Source organism: Podarcis gaigeae (genome assembly GCF_964106915.1).
Source record: "Podarcis gaigeae genome assembly, chromosome: 15".
NCBI lineage: Eukaryota > Metazoa > Chordata > Lepidosauria > Squamata > Lacertidae > Podarcis > Podarcis gaigeae.
Genome location: NC_139692.1, coordinates 32,292,846 through 32,309,116, shown reverse-complemented (window position 1 = coordinate 32,309,116; position 16,271 = coordinate 32,292,846). Strand labels below are relative to the sequence as shown.

The window sequence follows — 16,271 nt, the reverse complement described above, 5'->3', positions numbered from 1 at the left end:
TTTTAAAGGCCGACTTTGCATGTTTTCTGGTTTTAAAACATTTCATAGTGTGAGGAAATCAAACAGCCAAGTATCCCGTTGTTCTTAAATAAGGTGGGTGTGTCTTGTAGCTGCAAGCTGAGTTTTGGGCAATTACTTCAGTTATTATTATTTCAGTTCACTGCCAACTTCAGTTTTGTTTTCCTCAAATCTCAGAATGCTCTTTCTGCTGCCAGTGTTTCTGGAAAATTAGGCCTCTAACTCTTTGGCAGTTCCCAAATTAACGCTCTCAGTGTGAGGTCATATAGAATTCTGGGTTGGGTAGGGTAGATCAGATGCCATTAAATACCATGGTATGGGTTCCTAGAGCAGTGAATCAAGGTCTAAGTTTGGATAACTGACTAACTTCAGAATGAAGTCTCAGAGGATGAGACTTCTGTCAGTTAAGTGATAGAGATGCATATATATATATGTGTGTGTGTTTGTGTGTGTGTGTATATATATATATATCATTTGCAGGTTTAGAAGAGGGTTCCTGTTCTGATCTGCATTAAATTCAGCTTCACCTCTTCCATTTGCAAAGGCAAAAAACTTCATGCTTCCCAAGCGATAAACACCTGCATGTCATGATTCATTTTTCCTTGGTTCTGAACTTTCGAAATTGAGACAAGGCACTTCTCTGTTCAGGCAAGCTTCCAAATATTTTATTTAATGTACTCACTAAGTCTAATTCGCATGCTCATTAGTTAATGGTTAAATATCTAAGAAGTGTTCAGTCATATATTCATTATCCACTAGTTACATTTGTGGTTTAGTGGATTAGAGTCAGATTTAGTCGGGGTGACTTTGATTCAGTTAACTGCTTCACTACAAAATTCATTAGATGACTCTGCTTGATGCAGCCTCTCTTGGGATTAAATTGGGGTATCCTTCATCCCATCCACCAAAAGAGAATGGTGAAGACCATGAGATGTTTACTTGCCCTTTCTGTGATATTTGTCATGAAAAGTAGCAGTGAAAGTAAGAGCCATTGCCCAAATCATGCTATGCATGAAGGAATTTTTGACCTGCATATCTCAAGAGGGCAGAGAGGGAATTTTGTCTTGAAAAACTCAAGAGGTAGTAGACAGTAGCTGTGCTCAATAGACAAGCACTTGTCTCAGTATGGCAACCAATGTGAGGGACCAGCCCTCGGCTTAGGAAAGAACATATCTTCGAGATTTCTGAATTGGGAATGGGCTTTGATTTAAGCAACCGAGATCTGCATTTGCGATCTTGTAGGACAATGCAACACTAATTAGCACGGGAATTGTCACTTCATACGAATAGGTTACAATTGTTCTAATTGATTGGAATTTTGTCATTCAGGGAGAGAACTATTAAAATTACTCATCCCCTCTGATGGAATCAGTTGGCATGCTTGGGTCTGACTCATTCCTGCGCCTACTCATAAGTTCTTCAGATGTTGGTTTTCTGTCATGCATTTCTGCCCCTTTGAACAAAGATAGTAACTGTGCCAGAGGCCCTCAGTGTTTTCTAGGAATGGTGATCTTGAGGTGGAACAGGAACTCCCAAAAGCACGCTGTCTTTTCTCCTAAAAACACTTGATTGTAAGAATGTGCTTGCGGCCAGCTGCAAGAGCCTTAAAACATGGTCATATCCAGCGTGGGGGAATCATTTGCTGTAGGAACTCAGGTTAGAATAACAAAAGCAAAACGACTACAGGAAATATTAATTGCTGCTAATTGCCACCCTCTTACTGTGTGCTTGTACTCCTTTGAGCTCTGCTTCTCTGATCATGTGAGACTTCAGCTTTGCCATTGCATCATTCTCTTGCCAGTGAATTAACACTCACCTGCTTTTATACAACTATCTCTTTGTATAACATAATGCAGAGGAACGGCCTTCTCAAATTGACAGATGTAGCACAGCAGGCCGTAATAATAAGTCTTGCCTATGGTGCCAGCCCCTAGGTGCATGGATGCGAAACCTAATGAAGCGGAAGGCTGTAAAGATGGTAGGATCATAGAATTGTAGAGTCGGAAGGGACCCCAAGGGTCATCTAGTCCAACCCCCTGCAGTGCAGGAATCTCAGCTAAAGCATCCATGACAGATGGCCATCCAAGCTCTGCTTAAAAGCCTCCAATGAAGGAGAGTCCACCACCTCCTGAGGGAGCCCATTCCACTGTCAGACAGCTCTTACTGGCAGAAAGTTCTTCCCAATGTTTAGTCAGAATCTCCTTTCTTGTAACTTTATGCCATTGGTTTGGCTCCTACCCTCCGGAGCAGGAATAAAGAAGCTTGCTCCATCTTCCACGTGACAGCCCTTAAGATAATGGAAGATGGCTGACATATTTCCTCTCAATCTCCTCTTTACCAGGCTGAACACACCCAGCTCCTTCAAGCGCTCCTCATAAGGCTTGGTTTCCAGTGGGTGTCAGTTATTGGTACCCACAGATTAACTTAAAATGCAAAAGCCCCCTGTTTATATTGTGGACCAGTTAACTCCATAATTATTGGGTCGCCTGCTTTGGGTGTGCATATAGTCCCTCCCTGCGCTCTGTGTGTGTGTGTGTGTGTCATTGTTTTGTTACTATGTTTTGATTTGATTTTATAATGAAATGATTTTAGAATGTTGTATCATTTTAATGTTGTTAGCCGCTCTGAGTCCGGCTTTGGCTGGGGAGGGCGGGATATATTATTATTATTATTATTATTATTATTATTATTATTACTATTACTATTATTTTAATGTATTTTTGTGTTTTTATATTGTAAATTGTCTTGGGGTCCTCTGATGAAGAGGGGTATAGAAATTTAATATAATAATAATAGGGTGTATGTGTGTGTGTGCAAAAGGCAGCAAAACTGAGTTTTTATCATTCAGCGCATTGTCCCACAGGTGACATGGATGGCTTCCAAAGAGAGTTGGACTGATTCATGGAGGAGAAGGCCATTGATAACATCTAGCCATGATGAAGGCTGTGCCCTGTCTCCGCAGTGGGAGGCATCAAGGCTTCTGAAGGGCAGTTGCTGGAAACCACAGGAGGGGAGAGGACTCTTGTGGTCAGATCCTGATTGTGGGTTTCCTACATGCATCTGGTCGGCCACTGTGATAACAGGATGCGGGAATCGATGGGCCACTTGCTTGATCCAGAAGGCTTTTCTTACATTCTTATTTTCTCCAGCATAAATGCCCAGACCATGGGTCAGCAAACTAAGGCCCACGGACCGGATCATGCCCAGTTGCCTTCTGGATCTGGCCCACGGACGGTCTGGGAATCGCCACGTGGATCTCCAGCGCGTGCGTTCTTTCCCTCTCCCTCACACGGTGGCAGCGCCTGCTTCCATCAACAGCAAAGGTTGCAGTTATTCCATTTGCTTTGCCTACTTTAAAATGGTTCATTCAAAACTTTTTACAGAATGTGAGTGAACTTAATGTCCTGCCAAAGTCTTGAGGCTTTCCCAAAAACAAAGGCCATCAAGAAACTTTGCATGCAGCACTTGTACAGGTGGAGAGAACTTTTGTAGTTCTGGTGGAGGTGAATTGACTATAACTGTACGCTGGCTAGTTACACTAAAACTCCCAAGACTGATCCCTCCTTGATTTGTCTGGGGGAAGAGTAGGATGCAGGCAGTTGTAACTTTAATAGTTCCTGAAATTAGAGCAGAAATCCCTTTGAAAGGGGGCTGGTAACTGTATCTCTCTGACAGGCTTAGCATCAGGCCATCATGTTGGGCTCTTGAGAGATACTCAGTTACACAGAGTAGAAACGGCTTGGCCGTTTCTCAACCGGTCCTTAAAGCTTTAGTATGTTCAGTACAGTCATACCTCAGGTTACAAATGCTGCGGGTTGTGCTTTTTCTGGTTGCTGACCGCACCGAACCTGGAAGTACCAGAACAGGTTACTTCTGGGTTTTGGTGCATGTGCAGAAGCACAAAATTGACGTCACGCACATGCGCAGAAGCGCCAAATTGCGTCACGCTGCGGGTTGCAAACGTGCCTCCCGCACGGATCACGTTCGCAACCCGAGGTATGACTGTATTATGGTTTGAAACTAAACTGCTGACTGGAAAAGCTACTTGTCTGGTATATTTTTTTATCCTGCCTCAACAAAAATGCGTCAGAGGTCCCCCTGCTTTGTGGGACTTTATTTACCAGTGAACATGCAGAGCATTAGAGACATCCCAGTTATGCAGTTACCTGCCTGATGCAGAATAGCATTGTTATTATTTTTGGAGAAAACAGAGCTGCGCATTAATTTCTCGATGGGTTTATCTTCCGCTCCCAGAGTGTTCTTCTACCAGGCAGAGGTAACTGGTGTTCCTGGACCTTCAAAGGGAGTTGGGTTCTGATGTGAAGCTAAACTGCAATCTGTTTTTTACCTAATGTGGGACTCAAACTCTCAACCCTGAGGTTAAGAGGCTCATGCTCTACCAACTGAGTGTTGGCTGCCCAAATCTTGGGCGCATGTTCTCCCCTCTTCCACCCACTCTGGTATGGCCACAAGGAGGATATTGGAAACATTTGCTTCCATAATCTATTGGCCATGCTTTATAAGTGCACCTGAACCAGAAACTGGTTAGCCTTAAGTATGGTTTAGGGAGCCACGAACTGCAGCTTGAAGTTGGTTTGTTTCCTTAAACTGTAGTTACGGCTAACCGTTGGGCTAAGACATAGCAATAAACCACAATTACTTTAAAACTGGAAGTGGGAAAGCTTCCAAATTTTAATGCCAGAGGGAAAGCAAAGGGGGAGTTTGTGGTTTGTTCACAGAATGCAGAGCCAAAGTTCAGTGTTTTATCTGAGCAAAGCCATTCTTGCCTGGCTCTGATTATAATACAGTGGTACCTTTGTTGTCGGAACTTAAATCTGTTCCAGGAGTCTGTTCAGCTCCCAAAACCATTCAAAAGCCAAGGCATGGCTTCCAGTTGGCCACAGCAGCTTCCTGCACTCAGTTGGAAGCCACGTTGGACGTTCGGCTTCCCCAAAACATTCGCAAACTGGAACACTTCTGGGTTTGCGGCGTTCGGGAGATGATTTTTTCGGGAGCCAAGGTACCACTGTAGATCAGACTCCAACATCCATCATGACTAGTAACTCGATAGCCCAATTCTCCATGGTGTTCCTTCACTGTCGGAGGCATAATGCCTCTGAATAGCAGTTGCTTGGAATTATGACATCTATTTGGCCACTGTGAGAACAGGAAGTTTTGGCCTGATCTAGCGGGGCTGGACATTCTGATGCCATATGGCTGTAGCAACTTATATCCTGCATGATCCCCCCCCCCCAATAACTTCTGCATCAAGGGCACCCAACATTTTGTTAGCTTGAACTGGGCGTTCCAGCAAAGTGCAAGGAAGGGGGTTGGATCTAGGATGCATTTGGCATAGCTGATAGTATTAAGAGCACCTTTATGCTCATGGAGAACTTCAGAACTACAATTTCTACATTATGTAGAGCTGTAGACCTATCCTTTTACTATATGGGATGCGGGTGGCACTGTGGGGGAAACCTCAGCGCCTAGAGCTTGCCGATCGCATGGTCGGTGGTTCGAATCCCTGCGGCGGGGTGAGCTCCCGTCGTTCGGTCCCAGCTCCTGCCCACCTAGCAGTTCGAAAGCACTCCTAAGTGCAAGTAGATAAATAGGGACCGCTTTATAGCGGGAAGGTAAACGGCGTTTCCGTGTGCTGCGCTGGTGCTGGCTTGCCAGAGCAGCTTTGTCACGCTGGCCACGTGACCCGGAAGTGTCTCCGGACAGCGCTGGCCCCCGGCCTCTTAAGTGAGATGGGCGCACAACCCTAGAGTCGGACACGACTGGCCCGTACGGGCAGGGGTACCTTTACCTTTACCTATCCTTTTACTATGAGGAAAAGGCACATGTAATGGAAGCTGTTTGTGGCTGATGAAAGCGATACCTTGAAATCAGTGTCCAAAATTCTCCAGGTGCGTTTTGCAGTAGGTCCAAATGGTGTGGGTCCAGTTGTGACTACTTGGAGATTTCTGGGCACCAGGTTGGTGATCACAATTTTAAAAACCGCTGTCTTTGTTCATATAGCTAATACCATTTCCATTTCTACTTCTTGCATACCAGGACAAGTGAATAGTTGTAAGAGCAAGCTACAGTCCTGCAATGTAGTTGAGATCATAGAATCGTAGAATCACAGTGTTGGAAGGGACCCCAAGGGTCATTTAGTCCAACCCCCTGACAAATAGACATTCTCTTGTGGCAAGCGTAGCCTAGGTTTAAGGTGCCATTTGGTGCCTAGCTTGAAATCCATCAGTCTCTTGAGGGAAATTTCACTGGCAGTGGCCTATGAATCGGAAGTCCCCACTGCTGCCATCTACAGATTTGATGCCATCTGCATCCTGGCCCCTTTGTTAGGAGACAGAAGTGACACAAGTCTTTCCTTGGGCTTACAGCATTGTTAGGCAGAATGCCTTCAGGAAAGGTTCCACTGAAGATGGCTTGTGATCTCTAGGCAATAGTGTGTCTAAATAGTGTGGACAAAAATGGCTGCTGCAGAGAGATCGAAAGGGGTGGCTTTTGAAGATGCAGACAGGTGCAGCATCCACAAGCATCCTTGCAAAGCAGTGGAGTCTCTTACTTAGAAGATCCTTCCCTTGCCTGTGCTGCCCTTGCCTGCGGGGAGGTTACAGCTTGCTCAGTACGCATTTTTGGGTCCCGGAAACCCAAAGAGCCAGTGTGGTGTAGTGGTTAAGAGTGGTAGACTCATAATCTGGTGAACCGGGTTCGCTTCCCCGCTCCTCCACATGCAGCTGCTGGGTGACCTTGGGCCAGTCACACTTCTCTGAAGTCTCTCAGCCCCACTCACCTCACAGAGTGTTTGTTGGGGGGGAGGAAGGGAAAGGAGAATGGTAGCTGCTTTGAGACTCCTTAGTGTAGTGATAAAGCAGGATATCAAATCCAAACTCCTCTTCTTCTAAACTCAGAACAAAGTCACAAGGTTGCTGCCTGCCTTCCAAAGATCTGGATTTGGTGGCAACAACCAAACCATGTGTGCTTCCACCTGTCTTCACATTCCTGTTTTATTGGTTAGACATTTACCTTCATTCCAGTGCTCTCCCTGTATAAAATGAAATCCAGTCGATTAATGTGCACAGTCCTTGCTTCTGTGCTGTTGGCCAAGATTCCCTTAACACAGTTTTTCCAGCGGCTGTCTTGCACTTACGGGCAGAGAAAGGAGGCCAGGGTGGTGCTGGTCAGAATCCTCAAGCACACAGTCTGTTGTGAAGCTTTGACACTGGCTTATAAAATATGGCCGGTGTGAGAAAATGAACAGATTTAATTTCACCTATGTGAATGAGAGCAAGGTTGCCTTCCGAGGGCTTGTGGAGCAGATGATGAATGACTTGTCTAATACTAGATAATATGAATTCCAAGACAGTGCAGGTACCTGTTAAGGTGGTAGGCGGTGGAAGAAAACTTGAAGCCTTTTCCACATGAACTGGCAATCTGAATCTCGCACTTGAATGCTGCCTCCATGCCACTTTGTGGATCTAACACTGAGCCTACTGCTTGCGGAGACAAGCCACAGTTTTGCTTAGGAGAATATGGTAGCTAGAACAGCGAGAGGTACATGTGGTGTGCATCTCTCTTCAGCTGCGCCATGAAAGCTTTGGGACAGGCTATAGGAGGTTGGGCTCCTGCCCTTTCATAGGTTACTGAAGGGTTCATAGGGTGGGGTTGCCTTGATCATTTCTCCTTTGTGACATCTCAAACCTGCTGTCAGATGTAGAACCCGGCAACCTCCATTGCCAGGGAGTCAGTTACCTGTATCCCGAGAGCCATTATTTCCTGTGGATATTAGATGTAAGTTTTATTAGGAACATTGTTAGGGCCTGCTAGAACAGACCAAAGGCCCTAATAGTCCAGCATCCTGTTCTCACAGTGGTCAGTGGGAAAACCCAAGTACAAGCGCCCTCTCTCCTCCAGTGGTTTCCAGCAACTGGTTTCCAGCAGAATTTTCGCCTCCGGCTGTGGAGGCAGAGCATAACCATGGTGGCCTTATAGCCACCAATAGCTCTTTGCTCCATGAATTTGTATAATCCTCTTTTAAATCCATCCAAGTTTGTGGCCCATCCCTGCTTCTTGTGGCTGCAAGTTCCATAATTTAACTCTGCGCTGTGCAAAGAAGCGCTTTCTATTGTCCTCCCTGAGTCTTCCAACATTGAGCTTCATTGGATGTCCATGAGTTCTTCTAGTGTTGGGAGAGAGCAAGAAAAACTTTCCTCTACAGTGGTGCCTTGGGTTACATACGCTTCAGGTTACATAAGCTTCAGGTTACAGACTCCGCTAACCCAGAAATAGTGCTGCAGGTTAAGAACTTTGCTTCAGGATGAGAACAGAAATCATGCTCCGGCGGCGCAGCAGCAGCAGGAGGCCCCATAGCTAAAGTGGTGCTTCAGGTTAAGTACAGTTTCAGGTTAAGTACAGAACTCTGGAACGAATTAAGTACTTAACCTGAGGTACCACTGTATCCACTTTCTCCATGCCATGATTCTATACCCTTCTATCATGTCACCTCATATTTGCTTTTTTCTGAACGGATAAACCATTACGAGAACCACCACTTGAAAACAGCCACACTTCGTAATAACCCAAAGGCAGCACAAATTATCCCTGCATAAATTGAACATGCTGTGATTTAAACATGTAATTGTATTCTATTATATACATACTTAATAGCTTCTGGTTATTTTACTTATTATTATTTTGATACATTTTAGATTAACTTGCTTTTAATGGTTGGTTTCTCCCCCCCTACCCCAGTCTTTTTAATGAACGTTTTATGTTTTGTGTAAATCTCTTGGAAGTTAAGGATGATCAAGCATTCTATGAATCCTGTTCAATAAATAAAATGCATTTACGAAACAAATCTCTGCGGCCCAGTTGCTGCTGTCCAGCTTTAAGGAGCTGGAGATTTAAGTGCCTGCTTCAAGCTAAGAACAAAACTTATTCAGATTTTGCAGTTGTTTCCAGGGAGGCCGTTGTGGCACATATTCTCAAGTAGTCTAGATGGTACCCAGAGCAAGCGGCTAGCTGGAGGTGCTACCACTAATAGCCTGTGCCTTGGACTCACTTTTGGAATATGGCCGTGACCTTCTGCGTTGTCCCTGAAGATCAGGAGACCGTGGATCTTTCAGGGGCATCCAAAGTGGGAAAGACTGCTTCATGTAAAACTTGCCACACTTAAAATGTCCTTTTCCAGGCTGCAGAGATGCCCACGTTTTGCTTTTTGACCAGGTTAACTGCCAAGAGGCGATGTCCCCTTGAAGCATGGCTTTAAGGCTGTCTAATTAAAATAAAACCCAATGAGCTCTAAATAGCTTTCTGCAGCGCTGTCTGAACCAAATTATCGCTTCATGGCCCGAAATAGAGCGATGCTGTGTGCAGAATTACTGGAGGGGCAGAGTGACATTCTTAAATATGATCTCCCATTTATTTGCCTTGTCACCACTGAGATCCTATCTCCGTGCTCTTGCTGGAGGCTGCAGCCTGCTGCCTGCCTCTGCTGATGTCTGCGCCTGATTGCGAGAGGAAGTACATGCAACCTTGACTCGGTACTGCCAAGTTATCTCTGTGCTCTGCAGTGCCCACTAAATGTGCCTTCTGTGAGCGACCTGAGATTCCTGAAGGTGCTGGAGGGATGGCAGCCTGGTGAGCAGCTCAGAGCTGGTGCCGTGTGCTGGCAGGTGAATTTCTGGAAGGGCTCTTGCGGGGTTTTGTTGCATTAATGAAGGGTGCCAGGCATTTTACTCTGGGAGCTGCCTGTTGCAGCACGAACACCATTGCTTAGGTGAAATAGTTGTATCGGACATCTTGCTTCTTAAGCTCCAGCAAGCTGCAGGTGATGAATTCAACTCCCTGACCCTCGTTTTATTTGGGGTCAAGGAAGCTTTTTTGACTGCAACGTAGTCAACATGGGATCCTTCTAGTGTAGGATCTGGCAGCCTGAACATCTCAAATGTTGGCTTCTTTTTTTAATAAAAGAACAACTAACAACAGCATTCCTCGAACTATGCTATGAAGGGCAACTTAAAAATCAGTGGGAAGAGATCTCAGTGGCTTTACTGTCCCCTCAAATCCCAACATTCATTCTATCTCAGAACACACCCATCTCTCAACCTATTTGCCTATTCTTGTCCTTGCTTGCTGGCTTCTTTCCTGTATCTCCACTCCCCCCCCCCCCCAATACTTGCCATGGATATTTTTTTGTTTCTGTGTTTTTAAATTTTTCAGCAACCTACTTTCAGGCCTGGGTCCTATAGTTCTGGGCTGCCTTTGTAACCCTTCAGGGACCCCCCATTAAAACATTTGATGGATCAGTTAACTTTCATCCTCCGTTTCCCCCTTTCCCATATCTTGAGTCTACAGATATTGGCTCAGTTGGTTGGTGTGTGGTGTAGCTAACACCAAGGCTGCAGGTTTGATCCCCATACGGGACCTCTGCATTGCAGGGGGTTGGACTTGATGATCCCCAGGGTCCTTTCCAACTCTACAATTCTATTATTCAATTGCTTGGCTAGGTTTGTTAGCTGATCATTGTTTCTTATGGCTTTCTTCTTGATCCCTCGAAACAAAAATGTGATTCTTCTGTGACCAGCAAGGCAGGGTTTGTTAGGGGAAGAGCAGTAGGCAGCTGGGGTGTACGTTGATGGCAGTCCTTATCCTCCACCAACCCATAATGCAAATGTTGTGTCCCAGCACAAGACAGCAGCCAGGCATTGTTTTGAAATAAGTCCCGCCTACAGCCTCATGCTACCGGCAGCTCTTTAAAATGTGTGCCGCCTTATTCACATAAAGGAGTGTGCTGGAAGTCTTCCCTCCTAACCCTAAAATTAAATTTGGTTGCCCTTTTGAAGGCTGTATTTGTAGTGTCCTCTGTCCTCCAAATGCTCTAGGTTATGGTCACATCCCTTGCAGGATGTAGTGTTCTGTACCAGGGCTGGGCGATACCTGGTTTTCAACTTTGATATATCCCTGGCTAAACATCGCCATATACTGATAGATCATGATGTCTGAAATAAGGATTGAGCTCTGTAGAGGCATCAGCTGGCTTCATGGTTTTTCCCACATCATGCTTTTTGCATAGCACACCCACCCACCCCATGATTCACAATATATTGCCAGGTCAAAAATTATGAAACTGATATCACAATATGGACTTCAAACTGGTTTTGGATGATAAATTGATATATTGCCCAGCCCTATTCTGTACTCTTTCTTTTTTGGAGGGATGGATGGGGAATAAAATGCAGAAATCCTCAGGTCAAGCAGGTAAACTTAATAGCTACTAGTGTGGCTTTTTAAAAACTTCCAGTTGGAGTCAGCTGTTGCTTGTGTATTCGAGTACCTGACAGATCATTCCTAGATCTCTTTAACAGCTTTTTGACCCCCTGTATTCCTAATTCCTCTCTTCCCTCCCCTCCAGTTCCATCCTGTTCTGTTAAAGATGTGGCAGCAATCTAGGTATGGGATGTTTAAGATGGCACCTGCTGCTGGGGGGAGCTAGTGAAAGACTTTTCCATAGAGCAGGAGTGAGCTTTGGAAAGTGGCAGGTTCAAGTGTGGGGACCAAAAGCTAACTGGGCCTGTTTGTTGTGTCCTCCCTTCTCTGGTGCAGGTGACGGAGCTGAACGAGCCCCTGTCCAACGAAGAGAGGAACCTGCTGTCGGTGGCCTACAAGAACGTGGTGGGGGCCCGGCGCTCCTCCTGGAGGGTCATCAGCAGCATCGAGCAGAAGACCTCGGCCGACGGCAACGAGAAGAAGATCGAGATGGTGAGGGCCTACCGCGAGAAGATCGAGAAGGAGCTGGAGGCCGTGTGCCAGGACGTGCTCAGCCTGCTCGACAACTACCTGATCAAGAACTGCAGCGAGACCCAGTACGAGAGCAAAGTCTTCTACCTGAAGATGAAAGGGGACTATTACCGCTACCTGGCCGAGGTGGCCACGGGGGAGAAGAGGGCGACAGTGGTGGAGTCCTCCGAGAAGGCCTACAGCGAAGCCCACGAGATCAGCAAGGAACACATGCAGCCCACTCACCCCATCCGCCTGGGCTTGGCGCTTAACTACTCTGTTTTCTACTACGAGATCCAGAACGCCCCCGAGCAGGCGTGCCACCTGGCCAAGACGGCCTTCGACGACGCCATCGCCGAGCTGGACACCCTCAACGAGGACTCCTACAAGGACTCAACGCTCATCATGCAGCTCCTGCGCGATAACCTAACGCTCTGGACAAGCGACCAGCAGGACGACGACGGTGGCGAAGGCAACAACTAGGACCCCGCCCCCCCCTCCGGATGGACTGGCAGCCGCACGCTGATGCTACTACTGCAGTCTTTAATTTTGTTTTCCCACGAGGTGTGGGGGGGAGGGGGTCGGGTGGGGGAGGGGGACAAAAAAACAAAACAAAACACAAAAAGGAGGGGCGACCTTCCAGGGAGGCTCCCCCCGCAACCTGTCTTTGATTGCCTCTTTTGACACTTTTGCCAAAACACAACTTAGCGGGAAAGGTCAGGCTTGGCTGTGCTTGGGTGGAATGGAGTAACTCGATTGTGGCAGCCTCACAATGGCGAATGGACTGTTCTGTAGACTTAGTAATTCAAGGGGGAGCTGTCTTTTAAGTTATCTTAATCGCTAGGCGTACGTGGAAGTTGACGATGACTAACTTGGATGGAATGGCCCTCTCTTTCGTTGTTGGGGTTTAATTTTGTGTGTGTATGTGTGCGTGTGCGTGTGTTCGTTTGAGAGAAGCAGTTCTGTGGTTCCAGTAAGGTTTCCCATCCGTCTGTCCCCCGAGTTAAAATGTCCCCTGCCTTTTCCGTTGTCGAGGTGCATCTGTGTGTGTCTCCTCTCTGATATCTGCCCCGAACTTTTGGAACACTCATTACAGCATAATTTCAAAGCGGGAGGAAAGTCCTAGGCTCCAAACCCGTAAGAGCCCATCTAGTCAGGATGCTTGAGACAGCTTTCAGTATTATTGCTAAATTGCAGTTTTTACAGTGTTTTCTACATGACAGCCATATTTTTGACACCGAGCCATTGAGTGTAAACCTTTTTTTGCTTGCTTTTTCTGGCTTGCCATCTCCTACCTGCAGATGGGCTTCACCCACCCGACTTGGTTTCCCCAGTTGCCCAAAGGCCACCTGAAGAACATCCATCTGTTGGCCATTCTGTTGGGTGCTTTGTAAGCAGCTATACAGTATAAAGTCCCAAGAGGCCGCCCCCAGCAAGAAGCATTCATAATATAATTGGTCAAAGGAGGAGCTGCTGAACTGTAATGTAATTTGACTAATTCAGGTCTGTATGTCTCATACTGTACCTGGTATATTCCAAGACCATGCTGATTTCTTCTGTTTTTTAAAAGAAGGTGAAGGTGTCATGTCCCCTTCTGCAGGAATCATGCTGCCATTGTGATTATAATCTGACCCCCCCCCCCTTCTGTGCCAGAAGATTATGGCAGATCTCTGGTTTCCCGTTTACTAAAGCTGGGTCTCTGATCTGTGGGAAGCCTGTGGTACGAAGTGAAATGATGTGGAAATGTAGTAATTTCATAAAGGTGAGAGCTTGCTTGCCAGTGTTCATTTGTTTTTTTTAAAAAAACACCCCCCCCCCCAAAAAAAAACACAACCCTTAGGCACTCTAGAACTTGTAGAGAATCCGTTCACATACAGGTCTTGATTCCTTGAAGGGAAAAAAAATAGACAATTATGGTAGCTAATCAAGTCGTTTTCTGTCATTTTTCTACCCACCCACCCTTTTTTTTGAAAAGAGAGAGAACAGATTGATGGTTTTCCTTCTCTGGTTGCCTGCTTTTGTTCATCAGGGGCTGCATAGAAGAAGAATGGCCTCCAATGGGTCCTTCCCCTGTGCAACACCATTTGTCTTCCCCTTGTGGAGATGAATGACTCCATTTGACACAGTGCGTGTGGTTTTTTGTGCTCACGTTTGATGCTTTGGGCAGTGGGGGTGAGCTGCTTTGGTGGCCTGCGAGTCCCAAAGGCTGTCTGGGTTTAAAAGCGAATCAACAACAGGCAAAACGCTAGCAAGTCCAGCATTAAAGTATCCAAGCAGCTGCATAAAAAAAACCAAAACTTTTGTTGCATTGTGACTTTTCCATTATTATTATTATTATTATTATTATTATTATTCTTTTGAGCCACCTCGGGGAAAGAGCCACGCCAAAATCCCATTGCTTATCTTACGTTCTTTGGGATCGAAGTAGAGGAGGGAGAGGCTTGCAACCTGGGTAAACGGACGGGAACCTTTTAGGAAATGTCGCAAGACTACTTTGGAGGCCATGTCTAGGCTTCTGTTTGGTTTGCAATCATGTAGTGTGAGCAATGAGTCTCCCTGGCTTTGAATTGGAAGTGATTTACTGGAATTACAAAACCTTTTCTTGATGATGATAATGATGATGATGATGATTTTTATTTTTTATTTTTGCTCTGGCTGCTTTAGGAAAACTTTATGCAGGGGGGAAAAGATCGCACAAGAGGGCTAAAACCTACAGAGTCGCGGGTGGGGTGGGGACTTGTGAGCAGCTTGAATGGTTTCTTTCGATTTGTTTTGTTTTGTTTTGTTAAGGAAATGCACTTGCCTATATGATAACTGTCTCTCCAGTGAAATGAATAACTGCTCCATTATTCTATTGATACAATATTGTGCATGCTGGTGTTGTATTTCTATAAAGTAGCTTGAAATTTATTAACTTATACTGTAGATGTTATGTATTCCTATGACAAATATTCTTCAACAATTTTTTAAAGTTTTTTAATTTATTTTTTCCCCTCCTATTTTTTTCCCTTCCTTTTTGGGGGGTAAAAGTTTGCTCTACCAAATAGTGATCGTAACGAAACTGATCTGTTATGGATGTTGCTATAGTGACATGCAATTATATATGATTTTTTTTTAAAAAAAAGGAAAGCAAAAGAAAACACCAGTGTTAGCTTAATCTTAATGTCTGGTGTTCGTCATGGTGAAATTATAACTATTACAGTGTAGGGGGAAAATGACTATGTTCTTCGAATGAGCCTTTGTTTGTGCTTTTCTGTCATGTTATGCAGTGAACTCTTTTTAAGGTCTAATCAGTGATTATTTTTCCAACTCCGTGTTTCTGTAAGGAATTATTTCACACACGGACCATTCTTAGCAGTTTTCCTCAGTGATGGAATATCATGAATGTGAGTCATTATGTAGCCGTCGTACATTGAGCAAATAAACTTACAGATCTGATGTCAGTGCTATTTGGTCTTTGTGTTGGAATCTGCTTTATTCTTGGCAGCTGTGAATGGGCGTGTGTCTGGGAATCTGTCTGGCTGCAGCGAGATCCTGTCGAGTGCAGAATACGCTCTGTATGCAGGATCTCATAAGCTGCAGCCCAGCCTTGGAGATCTGTATGAAGGGGTCCATTGTAGTGAAATGGTAGTGAGTAGGAACCCCACGATTCTTAGTATGTTCTTCTTGATTATGGAACCCAGTTTGGCAGTATTCTGTTCCTATAAAGTACCTCTGACATGTGGTGGTGCAACCTGTTCTCCTTGAAAGCCTACCAAGGTGCTTTGGCCACTTAGCCTGAATTAGAATTCAGTCGTACCTTGGTTCTTGAACAGAATGCGTCCTGGGAGTCTGTTCGACTTCCACAACTGTTCGAAAACCAAGGAGCGTCCTGCAGCCAATCGGAAGCCGTGCCGGACGTTTGGCTTCCAAAAATCGTTCGGAAACCGCAACACTAACTCCTGGTTTTCGATTGTTCAGGAGCCGAAACATAGGATTTCCAAGGCATTCAGCAACCAAGGTATGACTATCCATGTTCAGCAGCTATGGAGTGAACGCTTTGTCTTAAATATACTACTGTTTATTGCATTTATATCCCACCTTTTTCTCTAAGGAGCTCAAGACATATGGTTCTCCCACACCCCATCTGAAGGCAGCCCCATTAAGGGAGGTTTCTATTGGTTGGTGCTTTATTGTGTTTTTAATATTTTGTTGGGATCCACCCAGAGTGGCTGAGGCAATCCAGTCAGATGGGCAGCATATAAATATTATTATTATTAGGGAGGCGGGTGGCGCTGTGGTCTAAACCACTGAGCCTCATTGGGCTTGCCTATTATTATTATTATTATTATTATTATTATTATTATTATTATTATTTATTTATTATTTATTTATTTATTACCAAGTGAGTATTTGAACCCTGGCCTTGCAGATCCCATTCCAACACCCTACCTGTTGCACCACACTGGCTTTCAGATAGGATGCTACCT

The 16,271-nt window shown here is 45.2% G+C and overlaps 1 protein-coding gene across 1 annotated transcript in view; it reads left to right on the top strand.

The window, feature by feature from the left end:
- The window catches only part of YWHAG (tyrosine 3-monooxygenase/tryptophan 5-monooxygenase activation protein gamma), a 28,713-nt gene extending 13,473 nt beyond the window's left edge, over positions 1–15,240 (top strand). The window contains exon 2 of the mRNA XM_083714861.1: positions 11,629–15,240. Within this exon, the coding sequence (XP_083570987.1) occupies positions 11,629–12,285 (657 nt within the window). The 3' untranslated portion in view covers positions 12,286–15,240. The remainder of the gene's footprint in view (positions 1–11,628) is intronic.
- The last annotated feature ends 1,031 nt before the right edge of the window (positions 15,241–16,271 follow it).